Below are 16137 nucleotides of genomic sequence, written 5' to 3'. Positions count from 1 at the left end.
GCTGCTGTTTTCCTCCCCAAAATGTGTTATTTATTTATTGTCCCTGAAGGACTCGGCTTTTTTGCTTATTAAGTTGAAGGAAAGTTTATTAGAGTTTGTTGTTTTGATTTTGGTACACAGCTTCAGGATCTCAAATTTACGGAAGGATTGCATAGTATTTAAAACGACAAATGGCACTAGGTCACTGACTTAGGCTGGTGTCTTCATATTCCATTAGTTTCCTTTGACGAGTTGAAAAAGGCATCTGTTTTGTTTTGTTTCTTTTCTGTTTTCTGCCAAAGTACGGTTTCGTAGTAAAGCTACCCTAAACTGTAGTATATTTTCAAGGTCCTGTTTACCATACGTATATAAGGAGGGAGATCAAAGGAACAGTTTTATGGGCCATCACATTACTCCCACTCCAGCTCTTTATCCACATACCTTTTAAAAGCAAGGCAGAAAGTTTTTAATGCCTTCAAAATGCTTTCAGTTGTGACATGAAATGTTCATGTTTTGCTGTTCTTTCTCTGCTTAGCCAAAATATGTCACTAATGTGATAAGTGATGTGTAGAGATGTATGATCCCTGTGGTATTCACCCTGTGGCTCTCAGCCACATTCATAACTGTTGGTGGAAAGTGCTGTCAAGTCTCAGCTGATTTACAGCAACCCTGCAGGGTTTTCAAAGCCAGAGATAGTCAGAGATGGTTTACCATTGGCCGTGTCTGTGTGGCATCCTGGACTTCCTTGGTGGTTTCCTGTCCAAATACTAACCAGGGCTGATCCTGCATAACTTCCAAGATCAGGCTATCCTGGGCTGTCAGGTCAGGGCACATTCATAACTACCATCAACTAAAAAATCCACTTGACTATTTTATACCCTGTGCAACATTGCACCACACACACACATGCAGTAATGCAAGACAAAACTACAATCCTTTTTATTAGAAGAGTACCTCTGAGCATGTAGGGCTGTCTCTCCCCACTATTGTTGAACCTCAGCCAGCACTTGTATATCTGAAGTGAGGGGAAGGGTTGGCAAGTCAGACGTATAAAACAAGGGTGTGTGCAAGCTTTTGAATTAATCAGAAGCTTTTTATTAGACTGAAAGTTAAAAACTAAATACTTCTGTGTTTAAAGCCCCCATCAAATTTAACTCTAGTGTGGGACAAATTGCAGGTCATCTGGTTAGAACCAATAAAGACAAGAAAAAACTGGAAGCAGTGCAAAAGAAAAAAAGAGCCACTCAGACTTGAGGAAGGCTGCAAAGACTGATGAAGGTTGCATAGGCTGAAGAAGGATTCAGACTTTGTTTGGGTATTGTGACAGACTGCACTTTAAAAGCTCAGAAGTGCTGTGTAAATATGCAAAGGACTGTGGAGGGTTAAAGCCTCACAGAGCCAAAGAGCTTAGGTGACAGGCTGTTCCAAGAGATCTGATTGGTTTGTATCACTTGAGCAGAGAAAGACTTGAGAGCTGACAGCTGAGGAGAAGGCAGTCTGAATTCAGCCCTGGTGGAGAAGAGTCTAGAACTGATGAATTTGCATCTAGCCCTGACTAAGAGCAGTTTAATACAGAATACTGAGAAGGTTGGAAGGAGGAGAGGATAATTAGGTGAAGACTCCCATTCAAGCCAGAAAAGGGGATAGATCTTCTAGTAAGAGAAGAATTTTCCTACCCAGTTAAAAAAGGGAGATAGCTCTGAAGATTAGAGAGATCCCTGGTCTGGTATGTTTAGAAACTGCCTTTTAAATCCTGGAGAGTCAGTTAAAACTCAAGAAGAGCACTGGTGGGTTTAGTAAAAAGAGTCTGGGTGCTGGACACAGTATCTGTGCTTCCTGGAAACCAAAAAAAAGCCAAATACACTCAAGAAAGTATACTGGAGTGTTTGGGAAACTCTGAATCAAAGGCCTCTAATTTTAAAGATTCTAAGTCACTGTGAAAAGCTTAAGAAACTTTAAGTTGCTTGAAACAAATCAATAGTAGTCTTTTGATTGATTTACCTCGGAAATTTTACCCCTGATTTCACCTGATCTTTTCCCTCTATGTTGAATAAAACAGTTTCTTATTTTTGAATAGTAAAAAGCCTTGAGTGGCATTTCAATGGTTTAAGTTAAAGTGAGATCTCAGCAATTCCCTCAGGTTCCAGGACTGAGCCAGCAGCAAAATTTCATACTGTGACAGGGTAGCACACCATAGTTCTTCAGAAAAGAAGAAAATTGATTAATAGGCCCGCTCTTTCAGAAAAGGAGAGAAAAAGGGAGGGAAAATCTTGTCTATGAATAAGGGAAGTGGGCAAGGTTGCCATTAGTGTCCTCCACACAGATTTTGTGGTATTCCCACTGTTGCTAGAGCTGCAGATAAAACAAAGCAGCAAAAGGTCTCCACATGGCAGGATCCCCCCATTTAAAAGGTAAAAGTAGTTCCCTGTGCAAGCACCAGTCATTTCCAACTCTGGGGTGACGTCGCATCACAACGTTTTCACGGCAGACTTTTTATGGGGTGGTTTGCCATTGCCTTCCCCAGTCATCTACACTTTTCCCCCAGCAAGCTGGGTACTCATTTTACTGACCTCGGAAGGATGGAAGGCTGTGTCAACCTTGAGCTGGCTACCTGAAACCAGCTTCTGCCAGGATCGAACTTAGGTCGTGAGCAGAAAACTTGGACTGCAGTACTGCAGCTTTACCATTCTGCGCCATAGGGCTCCTTATCCCCCAATTTCCCTGCTGCAATTCGTCTGAAGTCGTTACCCTCCACCCTGGGCCACCAGGGCTTTTGCAACTTTTAAAAATTCGGCACTTGAATATTGTTATAGTGATATATTGTTGTAACAACAGGTGAAGCATGTTCTCTGAATTCCCAGCTTTACTTTATTGGGTTTTTTTAAGGAACTCTTTAGCTCCTTCAGTTGCAAAGATATCTCTTTTTCCTCATAAGTCCCCAAGAGACTTAGCTTTTTAAAAATGAAGGCTGAGAATTCAGAGAGCCTGCTACATCTGTTGTTACAATAGTATATCAATATAACAACTTTCTAGTACTGATTTTTTAAAAATTAAAAGCCCAACCCATTGGCAGAAGGAGTAAATGGTTGTTGCAGGAATAGGGTTGCCAAGTCCCACACAACCTCTGGTGGGGGACTGTTTTCATGCACACAGAGCGCGTATGGCTCGATGATGTCACTCACAAGTTACATCATTGCGCTGGCGATGTCATGTAATGGCTGCTCTAGGAGCTTCTGGAGAAACACTATGGTTTTCCCAGACGCTCTAGCAATTTGAGAGGGAAAACTCTATGGTACCTATTGTTCCAATATTTTTCAATTGCAAGGTGATAAGATTCCAGAGATTCTTATCTCATTTTCCAGCAAACAGAGACTCCCTTTCTGCTTGTTTCAGAGAGTTGCTGTGTACAATGTAAAACAGAGGGTTGCAGTACAACAGCAAGATCCTAGTCCAGTAGCAGCTTAGAGGCCAACATGATTTTGGGGTATAAGCTGTTGAGAGTCAAAGCTTTTTGATTCTTGAAAGTTTATACCCTCCAAATTTTGCTGGTCTCTAAAGTACTATTGGGCTTGCATCTAGTTTCCCATCTCTGCTGACTTCATTCCTGCTTGACTAAATCACCCAGTTCTTGGGGTTGCATGTACCCCTTTGGGTGCATATATATATATAGGGAGGAGAAAGAGAGAGAACTGAATGGTGGTCCTGAATTACAATTTTGCATTTTTTGAGAATGGAAATAAATTCTTAGGTATAATTTGGGCTGCATTTAGGGTTGCCAGCTCTGAGCTGGAGGGGGGGGGGGTATATCTGGAGATTCTGTGGGTGGAGCCCAAGGAGGGGAGGGTATAGGAAGAGGAGGAACTTCAGTGTTTAATGACATAGAGCCCACTTTCCAAAGCCGCCATTATCTCCAGGTGAACTATCAATCAAGCATGCTCCATATGAAAAAACAAGCAAGAGGAGGAAAGCCGCTTTATCTAAATGTTGTTCTTGGGTGCTGGTGAGGAGATCCCTTTGGTTTAGTGAGTGACTATTTATTTATTAAAATAGTTATACCCCACCTTTCCTTTTGGCTCAAGTCTTAAGCCTTCTTCCAACTTCAGTGGTTCTTCTTTTGGAGGAAATTCTTCCTTTTGAGTTGGAGGAAAGCTTTTTGGAGGATGGTTGGATCTATCCCAGTCTTAATCGCAATTGACAGTGTAGCCACAGATTCCCAACTTTACAGCTGCAGACCAAGCAAGAGGCAAACATTTTTACTGGTTACGTTTTGCACAAGTTTGCTTTTTATATTGGGTATAATTCCCCAGGGTTTTATAAAGGCATTATAAGTGCTTTAGGGTAGGGGCCTACCCTAAAGCATTTTACCCTTAAGTCTATCATAGATGTTTTGTCCTGGCTCTGAAGTGCTAAAATACAAGTGCAAGTATTCCAAACGCTCTTTCTTATGAAGATGTAACTCAGAAGTAAGAAAGACTGCCAAAGTAAGCATAGCCAGAATAAAAATGGTATAAAACAGTGCCAGAAAGGCATGCTTTATGTAGTCTGTTTAGTAAATTGCCTAGGGTTTTTAAAAAAAAATCAGATGAGCATGGTGGGGGAGTGGATAAGGTCAGCATTCTGGAACTAACAGTGAGACATTCCTAATCTGCAGATGTTAAAGAGAATGTTTGGGTTGAATATTTTGATTTATCTGTTTCTTTCTTTCTTTTGCTCAATCACTTTAAAGTTCTGTTAGTGAATCTTTATGTAGTATACTCCCTGTATTAAAGGAAACTGTTACTCCTGCAGTTTTCTGTGAAGAGATAAAAACTATATATTTGCATAACTGACTAAACGTAATTACGCTTAATTACACTAAATTTAATTACACTTTCTCAAGATGACTACAATTGCATAGTTGTTGTTTTCTCAATTAATGTGACATTTAACAAAAAGCAAACATTCTTAGCTTTGAGTTTTATTTAAGAAATGGCATGTTCTTTGCCTCTTAGGATCCTTTTATTGTGGTCTGTGAGGTTGTACCTGGAACAAGACAGGCAAATAGCTTTTAGGTTCTCTTCCCTTGCTTTAGAACAAAGGTCTACTATAGTCCTTCATAGCGGCTTGTCCAGTCACCTTACCCAAGCCATAAATCAAATTTGGGATGAAACATAGGGTTACCTACTCCAGCTTCGGAAATTCCTGGAGATTTGGGTGTGGATATTGAGGAGGATGGAATTTGGATGGGGGAGGGTATAATGCCACAGAGTCTACCCTCCAAAGCTTCCATTTTCTACAGGAGAACTGATATCTGTAATTTGCATATCAGTTGTAATTCTAGATCTCCAGGCCCTACGTGCAGGTTGGCAACCCTACTGGACTCTTGTACCCTAGAATGAATATAAAGTGGATTTCTGAATGTTATAGTAATTTTCAGAAATATGTAAAATGCACGGCAGATAATTAAGAGTGAAATGGGGTCAAAAAGAACAGTGCAAGAAAAGGGGTGGGATTTTGTCTAATGACAAGTATTGTAAGGAAGATGGTATGCTTGTACAAGAATTCTGAAGGTAGGACTTTTGTCCTGCTTGGCTGTTTGAGATTCCCTGGCAAATAATAGCTTAGGCAGATAGAGATAAGCACTTCAACAACATAGGATTGTCATTGTTTTACTTGAAAGATAACTACATACTCCTGATTCTGAATTCCAAGAGAAACATTTTGGGGGGGGGGGGGTTCTTGTTTAAATTCACTTTTCATTCAAAGCTTGGGAAGAGACAATGTAAAACTAGGGTTTAAATTTGAGAAGGCCTAAAGTTTACATGCTAGATTATGCAAGACAGGGGATTCTGTGTGTATGTGTGTGTTTGTCCAGTCAAGTCCTTCCCCAAGCATTATAAAAACTGTCTATTGAGTTATTCTAACACAATTTTGTTGGGTAAACTTCATGCCATCTAAAGTTCCATTTGCTGATTTGGACAGTCCTGGAAATCCATTTAAGACAGCAATTTTTCAGCTACAATTGAATGTGCCTTTTCTGACCCTTAAGATGGTAGTTTTCAAACTTTTGAAGTCGGGCCCATTTCTAAACTTGTGATTTTTTTTTTATTCTAAATTTATTGTATTTTTTAGGATCAACTTTGCAGAGTAACTCCACAGTATTTATCTCGACCCCAGCACAAAACACAGGACTCTCACATCAGTTAACACTGAATAAGCGCATATTCTTGCTATTTATAACTGAACACCATTTTTAGCATTACTGGAAAGCAAATGCCAATTTGCCATCAAGCCTCCCAGACAGAGCCTCTTTCCCCAACTTTTCCTCTGTCCTGGCCTCATGACTCACCTACAAGCAAATCATGTCCCACTTTTGAGTCCTGGTCCAAATTTTAAGTGCCAATGTGTTAAGATATATGAAATGCTGTAGTCAAAATGGGATGTGGAATGGTCTAGTGCAGTCTTTTCCATTTGCAGGGTTGTGACTTGGTACCAGGCAATGGAAGCCTCACTACCGGGTCACAAGAAAAGCCAAAGCTAGCCCTGCCCCCAGCAAAGCTAGCCCCGCCCCATCTCTGTGTTGCGCAGAGAGAAGCTAGGCTGCCTCTCCTTCCTTCTCCCCCACTCATAAGAACATAAGAGAAGCCATGTTGGATCAGGCCAACGGCCCATCAAGTCCAACACTCTGTGTCACACAGTGGCAAAAAATTTTATATACACACATACACTGTGGCTAATAGCCACTGATGGACCTGTGCTCCATATTTTTATCTAAACCCTTCTTGAAGGTGGCTATACTTGTGGCCGCCACCACCTCCTGTGGCAGTGAATTCCACATGTTAATCACCCTTTGGGTGAAGAAGTACTTCCTTTTATCCGTTTTAACCTGTCTGCTCAGCAATTTCATCGAATGCCCACGAGTTCTTGTATTGTGAGAAAGGGAGAAAAGTACTTCTCTCTCTACTTTCTCCATCCCATGCATTGTCTTGTAAACCTCTATCATGTCACCCCGCAGTCGACGTTTCTCCAAGCTAAAGAGTCCCAAGCGTTTCAACCTTTCTTCATAGGAAAAGTGCTCCAGCCCTTTAATCATTCTAGTTGCCCTTCTCTGGACTTTCTCCAATGCTATAATATCCTTTTTGAGGTACGGCGACCAGAACTGCACACAGTACTCCAAATGAGACCGCACCATCGATTTATACAGGGGCATTATGATACTGGCTGATTTGTTTTCAATTCCCTTCCTAATAATTCCCAGCATGGCATTGGCCTTTTTTATTGCAAATGCACACTGTCTTGACATTTTCAGTGAGTTATCTACCATGACCCCAAGATCTCTCTCTTGGTCAGTCTCTGCCAGTTCACACCCCATCAACTTGTATTGGTAGCTGGGATTCTTGGCCCCAATGTGCATTACTTTGCACTTGGCCACATTGAACTGCATCTGCCACGTTGACGCCCACTCACCCAGCCTCAACAGATCCCTTTGGAGTTCCTCACAATCCTCTCTGGTTCTCACCACCCTGAACAATTTAGTGTCATCTGCAAACTTGGCCACTTCACTGCTCACTCCCAACTCTAAATCATTTATGAACAAGTTAAAGAGCATGGGACCCAGTACCGAGCCCTGCGGCAACCTACTGCTTACCGTCCTCCACTGCGAAGATTGCCCATTTATACTCACTCTCTGCTTCCTATTACTCAGCCAAACACTCCCAGTGTTTGAGAGAAAAGCTGGCATCCATTGCCACTTTAGACCCATGAAGTGTTCTTCAAGGTATGAGCTTTCATGTGCCTTTCAGTATGTTCTTTTGGGGAGATTTCCCTGGGAGACCTGGGCGGCAAAGAAGGGTGTGTGTGTGTGTTTTTTTCAGCTGGGAGGGGCAAGGAGTGAGCATTCCAGTAGCTGGTTTTTTTTACAGAATGACCCCTGGGCAGAATTTTTGCTGGCTGGGGTCATCTGATGGTGAGGAAGGCTTTTTTTTCTTTGGCTGCCCCCTTCTTTCTTTCTTTCCCTGCAAGTGATGCTCTGTCTGTATTCTTGGTGCTGGGGAGGGGGGAAGCAACAGTGGGAGAGCTTCTAGTGCCTTGGCCCCACTGGTGGACATTCTGGTGTTTTTCGGGCATTGTATGAGAGGATTTTGGACTGGATAGTCCACTGGCCTGATCCAATTTGGCTCCTCTTATGTTTATGTTCTTTCTATCTATGTCTTTCTTTTCCTTTCCTTCCATTTCATTCTTTCCCTTTCTCTTTCTTTCTTTCCTTCCATTTTTGCTGGATGAAACTTTTCTGTTCATCATAATGTTGTTGCAGACATAGGAGCTCTGCCAATGAAAAGTTGGTACCCCCAGTTGTAGCCAGGTGGCCTTCTATGAGATTTCTGTGTGAGTGAGTGAGAGTAAGAGGTGTGGGGCAGAAAGAGATTATTGGAGATTACTGCGGTATATCTCAACAGTACTGGAAGAGATGGAACTATGAACTTGGCACCATTTTACTGATCCTGCTTTTAACAGCTGTCTGACACCAAAATTAAACTCCTCCTGTAGGTATTAAAAGGATGAAAGTAGTTCACTGGCTAAGTATCTGCACAACAGGTTGCTTTTAAAGGCATGGGAAACACAGCCAGTAAGAAGCTGCAGGCCCCTCATAAATATCCTTTTGGGATAACTGCAGAAAAGCTTGTATGACCTTCATATAACTTGAAATTAATTCATTAATTGCAGTACAATTCTCTGCTACCTTTCAGAGCAATTTCCCAGTGTTTCAACCAAAGAAAAGTATGAAAAATTGCTGTCAAAAGATTTTCTTGAAACCAAGCAAGCTTGGTTGTAGTTTGAGACAGGGTTCCAGTAGTAGCAGCTGAAGGAAGGGCCTACTAAATGTGTCAGCATATTTTGAGGTAGAGCAACTGCCGGGTCCCAGTGTGGGTGGTACACAATGCTGGCATTCCTGATGGCAATGGCAACAGCACTCCCAACTGCATACACTGGCCAGTGCTGTTGAGGAAGGTATGTCTAGGTGGTGCAGGCAATTGAACATGGGCATTAGCAGTGCTTGCAAGCTGGAGAAGAATACACAAACAGGTAGGTGCATGCAGATGTGGGGGTGAAAAGAGAAGACCGCCCACTTTCCACCCCCATTTTGGCTCAGCATGAGTTTCAGAGAGATTTTTCTGAAAATGAATTTACTTCCAAAGAAGAGGCAGGTTTGAGGGAGTGCCCTGGTAGCAAAATCACAGGAAAAGGTAGAGTTTTGGTTCAGTGTACCCTGGAAGTGACATTACTTGGTCCTTGACACCACAAGAAATGACATAATTCCTGTCTCCTGGCTCCACCCCCAAATTTTAGTGGGCCACGAAGGAGAAGTGTAAAAATAACTGGACCATGGGAAAGAAAAGTTTGGGAAACCCTGGTCTAGTGTAGCCCAGTCTCACCATATCTCAAAGGCTAATCAGAGTCAGTGCTTGGATGGGAGTCCACCACGAAAGACACTGTAGATGAAGGCAATGACAGGGTGCTGAAAGCTAGCTGCAACTTGATGGTGCTTTACTCACACACAGCCAAAATTTAAACATACTTTAGAAAGTCTTGCTTTTTACATGTTTGTTTATTATGTTTGGACTGGGGAACAAGTAAAGAGCACCAAAAAGCACCAGAGTTGAATTCAGCGGAAATCAGTAAAAGTGTTAACGTTTGTTTAACGTTCACAGTTCGCACATGTCCAAAACTCCACACCCCTCAAAACGGGCACATTAATTGCTCAATAAGTGAGACCTCATATAAGACTGTGTGTTTTGTGACCTGTGATGAAGGCTATGAACTGGAAGGAAACGCCAAACTCGTCTGCCAAGGCAGCTCTCAGTGGGATGGAAAGGAACCAAAGTGTGTAGGTATGCAGTTGTGTTACATTACTATCCATTGCCATATAATCATCAAAGTGTATTGCTTAAATGAGATAGTTGCAAAACTTTAGCAATGTCAGTACAAACATCTTCTAAATATAAAGGAAAGTCAAATTTTAATACATATGTACAGTTATACAATTAACTACACTTGTTTCAACAAACTTTCAGTTGTAGTTATTTCTTGCCTTACTGTGTTTCTTTCCTATGTTTTCTCCCACAGTCCTTTAAAAAAAACTCTGCTTAATTACATAAATGTGTGAAGAATAAGGCTTATTGCCTTCATTAGAAGTGAACAATGCACAGGTTTCTTCACAGCAGCCCTAACAGTTGTTACAGTTTTAATGCCTAAAGGGGAAATTGTGCTATCTACAATTGTCTCAATACGTGCAGTTGCCATTTTTTTGTGGGGAGCGTATGTATTTTCTCCAGCTTCCATATGTACAAGCTTGTACCCTGAAGTGGTCTGGGCTTCCAGTCACACATATTGAAAGTGGAAAATGCATCAATTGTCCATTTAGCACAAAATGTTGATGTTGCAAATTGGAAGGACCTATGAGATGTATAATCTTTCACTTTCCTAGAAGGTGGGAAGATGGAAAAGAGAGTGCATGATGAGCTGCATTCCTGGAGGCTTGCAGCCCTAACATTATAGCAGGGCTGTTAAGTGATGGGAGTAAGGAATAATAAGAGGATGTGGGCTGATTTAAAGGGGTAGCTGCATTCAACCTTCAGGAGATGAGTCCTTCAGATTTTTAAAGGCACTGCCAGCCGTTCTTGAGATTTTTGTAGGGATCAAAATTAAGGATCTCGGAAGCAATATTTTAAAAGACCAGTGCATAGTGGTTTTCTACATTCCTGAAAGGCTGCCCCTTTTGCTGGCCTTGACCAATTTCCTTCCCCCAACTCACCATCATGGCTTTCCTGTTGTACTGAACCTAGGATAGGATTTATGTTACATGTATTCTCTTTTTCTAGAATTGCAGTGCCCTGCATTCCAGAAACCAAAAGATGTGATTGTTCACCCAGATGTTTGTGGGCTTGGGCCTTCCAAATATGGAACTATGTGTAGGTTCAGTTGTCCCCAAGGATTCATTTTAGCTGGAGTCAGAGAAGAACTGAGATGTTTAAGCAACAAGTGGAGTGAAGATGTGCAGAAGGCTTTCTGTAAAGGTATGGATTTTGATGATAATTTTCTCTTTTTCAAAAAGTAGAAGAACCATGGGGAGAGATTGATAGGTAAGGAATAAATTACAAGTTGCAACTAGAACAAACCTACTTTGTTATTTAAGAAGAAAAGAACTAAAAACGATGAAAGTTACAACTAGCAAAAGTGCTATCCCTGCTGCTTTACTAAATAATATTGACTGCAATCCCAAAAGTACTTTCTTGGGAGTAAGTCCCATTGAATAAAATGGGACATGTGTCCACGTAGACCTGCTTACGATTATTTCTGTTGGTGGCAGAAAGACCAGCTTATATGATATAACCAGTTTTGGGAGATTTGACTGTGGCTTTTAACTTGTGCAATTTTAAAATATTGTTGATTGACTGTTCGTGTATCCTTATTGCTTTGTTAGCTGCACTTAATCTGAGAAGACAAGTAAGGATATAAATATTTTAAATACATAAAAGAAATTGAATTTAAGATGGTGGATTCCTGTAGCTGTGCTCAGTTTAATTGGTGTTGTGAAATAGTGACTGATTTTCCTTAGCAGTAGTTGAGTAGATTTTTACGCATGAACACATACAAATGGAAAATATTAAATTATATACAGGCATCTCTTTCATTATCTCATGAATCATAGGAAACAAAGAGTTATTTTTATGCTGTTTTGTTAATATAAAATATGTATTTTGGAATGTCAGAAACCTTTGTTTAGAGTTAGAGTGTATGGGCTATGGATTGTTAAGACACTGTTCCATTTGAATGAAAAGAATATGTTGTTGTTTTAAAAAGAAATAGGACCATTGAATTTTATTGGGATACCTTTGTAAATATACATCCCAAACTGACTTATTACATTTGTTTTATGGTGCAGACATTGAAGCACCAAAGATTAATTGCCCTGATGACACTGAAACTGCTACTCTTGAACACCAGAATTCTGCAAATATTAGCTGGGAGGTTCCATCTGCAATTGACAATTCTGAAGAGGAGGTAAGAAAAATTCATGTTTTAATTTGATGCAAACTGTTTTTAGATAGATTAATTACTATGATGATTAGTTGACACAAAGTTCTTTGACAAAAAATACTGCATTTCAGGGAGTCTGTGTCACTCCTCTGTTCAGACTGAAGTTGCTTTGCAAATTGTTGGCAGGACCATCAAACCTTGGGAAAAATTTAAATACTTCTTTGAAAAACTAATCCCTAAAAAATGGTATCACAGCCCATGACAACATGCTTATCACCCAGACCCAATGAACATTTAGCCAGCCTGCCAAAATGGCCAAAACTAGAACATAGGCAAGCCATGCAGATTCCCCCACCCCCCAACACAGGTGATGAGAGAAACCATGTGAAAATATACATGTGCAAAATATGGCTGTTCCCACCTTGTACTGAAGGTACATCCTGGCCACCAGCTCTGCGCTCCTTATCTCACTTGAGCCCCTCCGCTCTTCCTGCCACTGTAATATTAGGTGTTGACCCTAAATGAACATTGAGAACAAGATGTGAATGTTGATTATATTTTATTATGAAGTTCCCACAGCATCCCTGATAAGCATAAGCATCTTTGGATCCTTTTTGTGAAGAGTGCGAGATCCAGGTTTTAAAAATAAATAAATACATAAAATAAATACTAAACATGATTGTTGTTACAGTTATTTTTAATTGACACTTCCAAAATCATACATTTAACTGCTCCGATGAATGTTTTTAATTAAGCTATGCAGAATAATGCACAGATGAAAGCACATGAAAATATTTTTTTCTTTCGTTGAAAAAAGTAATGCTAAAACTGCATTCTGCTCAAGACTGTGCAGGATTATTTTTTTCCATGCACAGAAGGGTTCCATGCAGACTTTATGACATAGGGCCAGGGCTGGCCCTAGGGCACGTGACACCCTAGGCAGACTCGCCCAATCACCTGCACAGCAAGGTAGGGCTGGGAGAGCATCCGAGAAGGAAGTTGGCAGACCAGTACACAACTGCTGGCTTCGCTCCACTTCCCTTCTGATTGGAAGGGAGGCGGAGCAGAGCAAGCAGTTGCACACCGGCCAGCTAGCTTTGTTTCACCTCCCAGCCAGCCGGTGCACAACTGCTGGTTTCGTTCCAATCGGAAGGGAAGCGGAGCGAAGCCAGCGGGTGTGCAGTGGACTGGCCAGCTGGCTTTGCTTCATCTCCCTTCTGATCAGAAGAGAGGCAAAGCGAAGCTAGCCGGCCACTGCTCAACTTGGCAGGGCATTTGCCTAGGGCACTGGGGGTGGGGGGAAGCACCCAGTTTGGTGCACCCCCAGGCCCAGCACCCTAGGCAAATGCCTAATGTAGCTAGTAGAAGGGCCAGCGGTGCATAGGGCAGAGCAGTGGACTTGCCTTTTTATCCATGTGCAAGATCTAATGGGAAAAGTGTCTGAGGTAGCTGTATAGAAAGAGGTTATAACTCAATTTCTAGTTTGGTAAATGTAACAGACCAAAATTTACAGAAGAATAAAAGCTAAGGCTCCTATTGAAAAGAAAAGAAGTCAAAACTAAACTCAAGTTTTATGTGAAGAAAAGTCCTAGAATTCTTAGCCAGTATACCAATAGCACCTCAAAGTGAACATTCAGGGGTCTAAAATGTTACATGCTTTACTGCCGTATGTAAGCACACTGCTTCACTTAGCCACTCCACTGGACAAGGCCGCCTTCTTCATTAAAATAGTGCATGTTAATTTAGCTAAACAGTATGAATACTTAGGAGTGCAGTCTAGCTTTGAATTCTTTAGCTGTTTCTTTTAGCTATCAGAATTGTTGGTTTCTGGCAATGAGGTGCTAACAAGTACTGTCAAACTTGCTCCTGAATTGAATATTTACTGCCCATATGTGTCTGAAAAGCTTGTTCTTGTTTCAGGTATCAATTCAGGTTACTCCAGCATTTACACCACCTTACCTTTTCCCAATTGGAGAAGTCAGCATCACGTATACAGCAACAGACAAATCTGGAAACCAGGCAAGCTGTACTTTCAGCATCAGAGTCATTGGTGAGCAAAGTGATAGCTACAGAGAAGTTATAGCTGTTCCAACAAGGCCTTTAGAAGCTCAGTTTTGATGACCAAAGGACACTATAAAAATTTTTAAAGGCTTTGCAAATCTTAAAACAATTCTTGCACTTGTACTTTGGTGAGTCCCACAAGAAACAGTCTCACAGTTGTTGGACAGTCTGTCTCTGTGCAGCAATGTCTTAAATTGATGGCCCAGTAGTAAAACCAGGGTCAACTCGCCCACTACACTAACAAGGGCCGTTTTCACACTCACCTTAATCAGCAGCGACCCCCTCTTCACCGCGCAGGATCTGCGCGGATTTCGCACTAATTGCCGCGGAACACCCGGAAGAGCCGGAAAGTCCCGGCGCTTTTGCGGCGCAAACGGAAACCGCCAAAAACCAGTTTCCATTTGCGTCGCAAAAGCCGCGGGACCTTCCGGCTCTTCTGGGTGCTCCGCGGCAATTAGTGCGGAATCCGCGCAGATCCTGCGCGGTGAAGAGGGGCCTCGCTGCTGATTAAGGTGAGTGCGAAAATGCCCTAGGCATTTGCCGAAGGCGCCAGGAGGGGGATGCTAATTGGCTCTTCCCGCACCCAAGACAAATGCCTAGCTTGCCTTCCCCTCCACACTGCCATCGCCACCCCACTACCCTCACCCCTAACCTTCTGCAGCACCACGCTCAGCCACTGCTGCCACACAACCCCCCCCCCCCACAGTGCACTCAGAGGAGCGCTGCTAGAATCGCCCCTACCCTTTTAGATGTGGCCCAGGCATCTCTGCACTCTCTCTTGAGAGAGTGCTCAATGAGGCTTTGCTCCCCCACCAGAAGTGAAGGAGTGTGAAGCTTCATCAAGCGCTCACTCAAGAGAGAGCACGGAGATGCCTGGAACATGTCTAAAAGTGTAGGGGAGATTCTAGCGGCGCTCCTCTGAGTGCACTGGGGGCAGGCCTCAGAGTGCGGTGCCACAGAAGGGAAGGTAGGGACGGTGGTGGCAGCCCAACTTGGGGTGTGTGTGCACACGCACGCATGCCTAGGGCCACGAGGGGTGGGGAGCGGCAGACAGCGAGCCTGCCTGGGGCACCACGTGCCCTTGGGCTGTCCCTGAGTAGAGCAGCCAGGCTAAAACTCAGAGAATGTCCTGTAGTTCGTTCGTTTCTTTAAAAATGACCAACTGGCCACAATGAAAGATTAAATTATGCTTTCCTCCATTCTGTTCCTCTCTGGTCTCATCTTCTGCCTTCTACCCCATCTTTACCAAATGAGAATTCTGTTTACTCTGCTGGACCAAAGCAGTAAAAATCCATCTCACAGTGGTAGAAAATATACTTTATATGTTATAAATGTTCCAGGTTGAATCCTTGGCACCTCCAGTGATAGAATTTAGGACAGCAAGGTTGGCAGACATACCTATCTAAGACTTTGGAGAGCTACTGGTTTTATAATGTAGTATTTATTGAATCATGTGATTTTATTGTATTGTATTGTATCGTACTGTATTGAACTAAAATGTTGTGAGCCGCCCTGAGCCTGCTTCAGCGGTGAGGGCGGGATATAAATAAAAAGTATTATTGTTATTACTGCTAGTGAGAGTGGATAGTACTAGTCTAAAGGGACCTGTGGTCTGAAGCAAGATTAATGTGTGAAGGGAAGCTTTTGATTAAAATGAGATTTTTTTAAAAGGGGGGGAGCACTCTGTGTCCCACTGGGCTTTTGTATCTAGCCTCCTTTTTAATAAGTATTGTGACAACTTAAAAGACGAACAAATGAATTTGTGTTTAAGGTGTCATGAGACTTTTGTTTTTGATGCAATGTGACCCCCCCCCCCTTCTAAAAGGAGATCACAGTAGTGCAATGTGCCACTAATAACAAGATCATCTTCTCCTCCTGCATTATGTGGGTACTGGATATAGTGCCACAAGGGAAAACTGGGGCTTGATTTGCAGGGTTGTGTGGATAAGCCCTGCAAGAACATGTGAGACATGGAAGGAGATGTGGTTTCTGGAGTATGTTGAGGCCCAGATGTTATAAATGGGGAAGATTCTAGCTGTGTTCCAGCTCCTGGCCCAGTATTCCAGCCCTTCTCTGATA

General features: G+C 42.2%; 1 protein-coding gene across 1 annotated transcript in view; it reads left to right on the top strand.

Moving 5' to 3' along the window:
- The window catches only part of SVEP1 (sushi, von Willebrand factor type A, EGF and pentraxin domain containing 1), a 136854-nt gene that overhangs the window by 48083 nt on the left and 72634 nt on the right, over positions 1-16137 (top strand). Inside the window, exons 6-9 of the mRNA XM_060236533.1 lie at positions 9669-9848; positions 10839-11033; positions 11903-12021; positions 13918-14047. Coding sequence (XP_060092516.1) covers positions 9669-9848; positions 10839-11033; positions 11903-12021; positions 13918-14047 — 624 coding nt within the window. The remainder of the gene's footprint in view (positions 1-9668; positions 9849-10838; positions 11034-11902; positions 12022-13917; positions 14048-16137) is intronic.

This window comes from Heteronotia binoei, chromosome 4 (genome assembly GCF_032191835.1).
Source record: "Heteronotia binoei isolate CCM8104 ecotype False Entrance Well chromosome 4, APGP_CSIRO_Hbin_v1, whole genome shotgun sequence".
In the NCBI taxonomy this organism is placed as follows: Eukaryota; Metazoa; Chordata; class Lepidosauria; order Squamata; family Gekkonidae; genus Heteronotia; species Heteronotia binoei.
The sequence above is the reverse complement of the archived record's forward strand: the minus strand, read 5'-3'. Positions and strand labels throughout refer to the sequence as shown.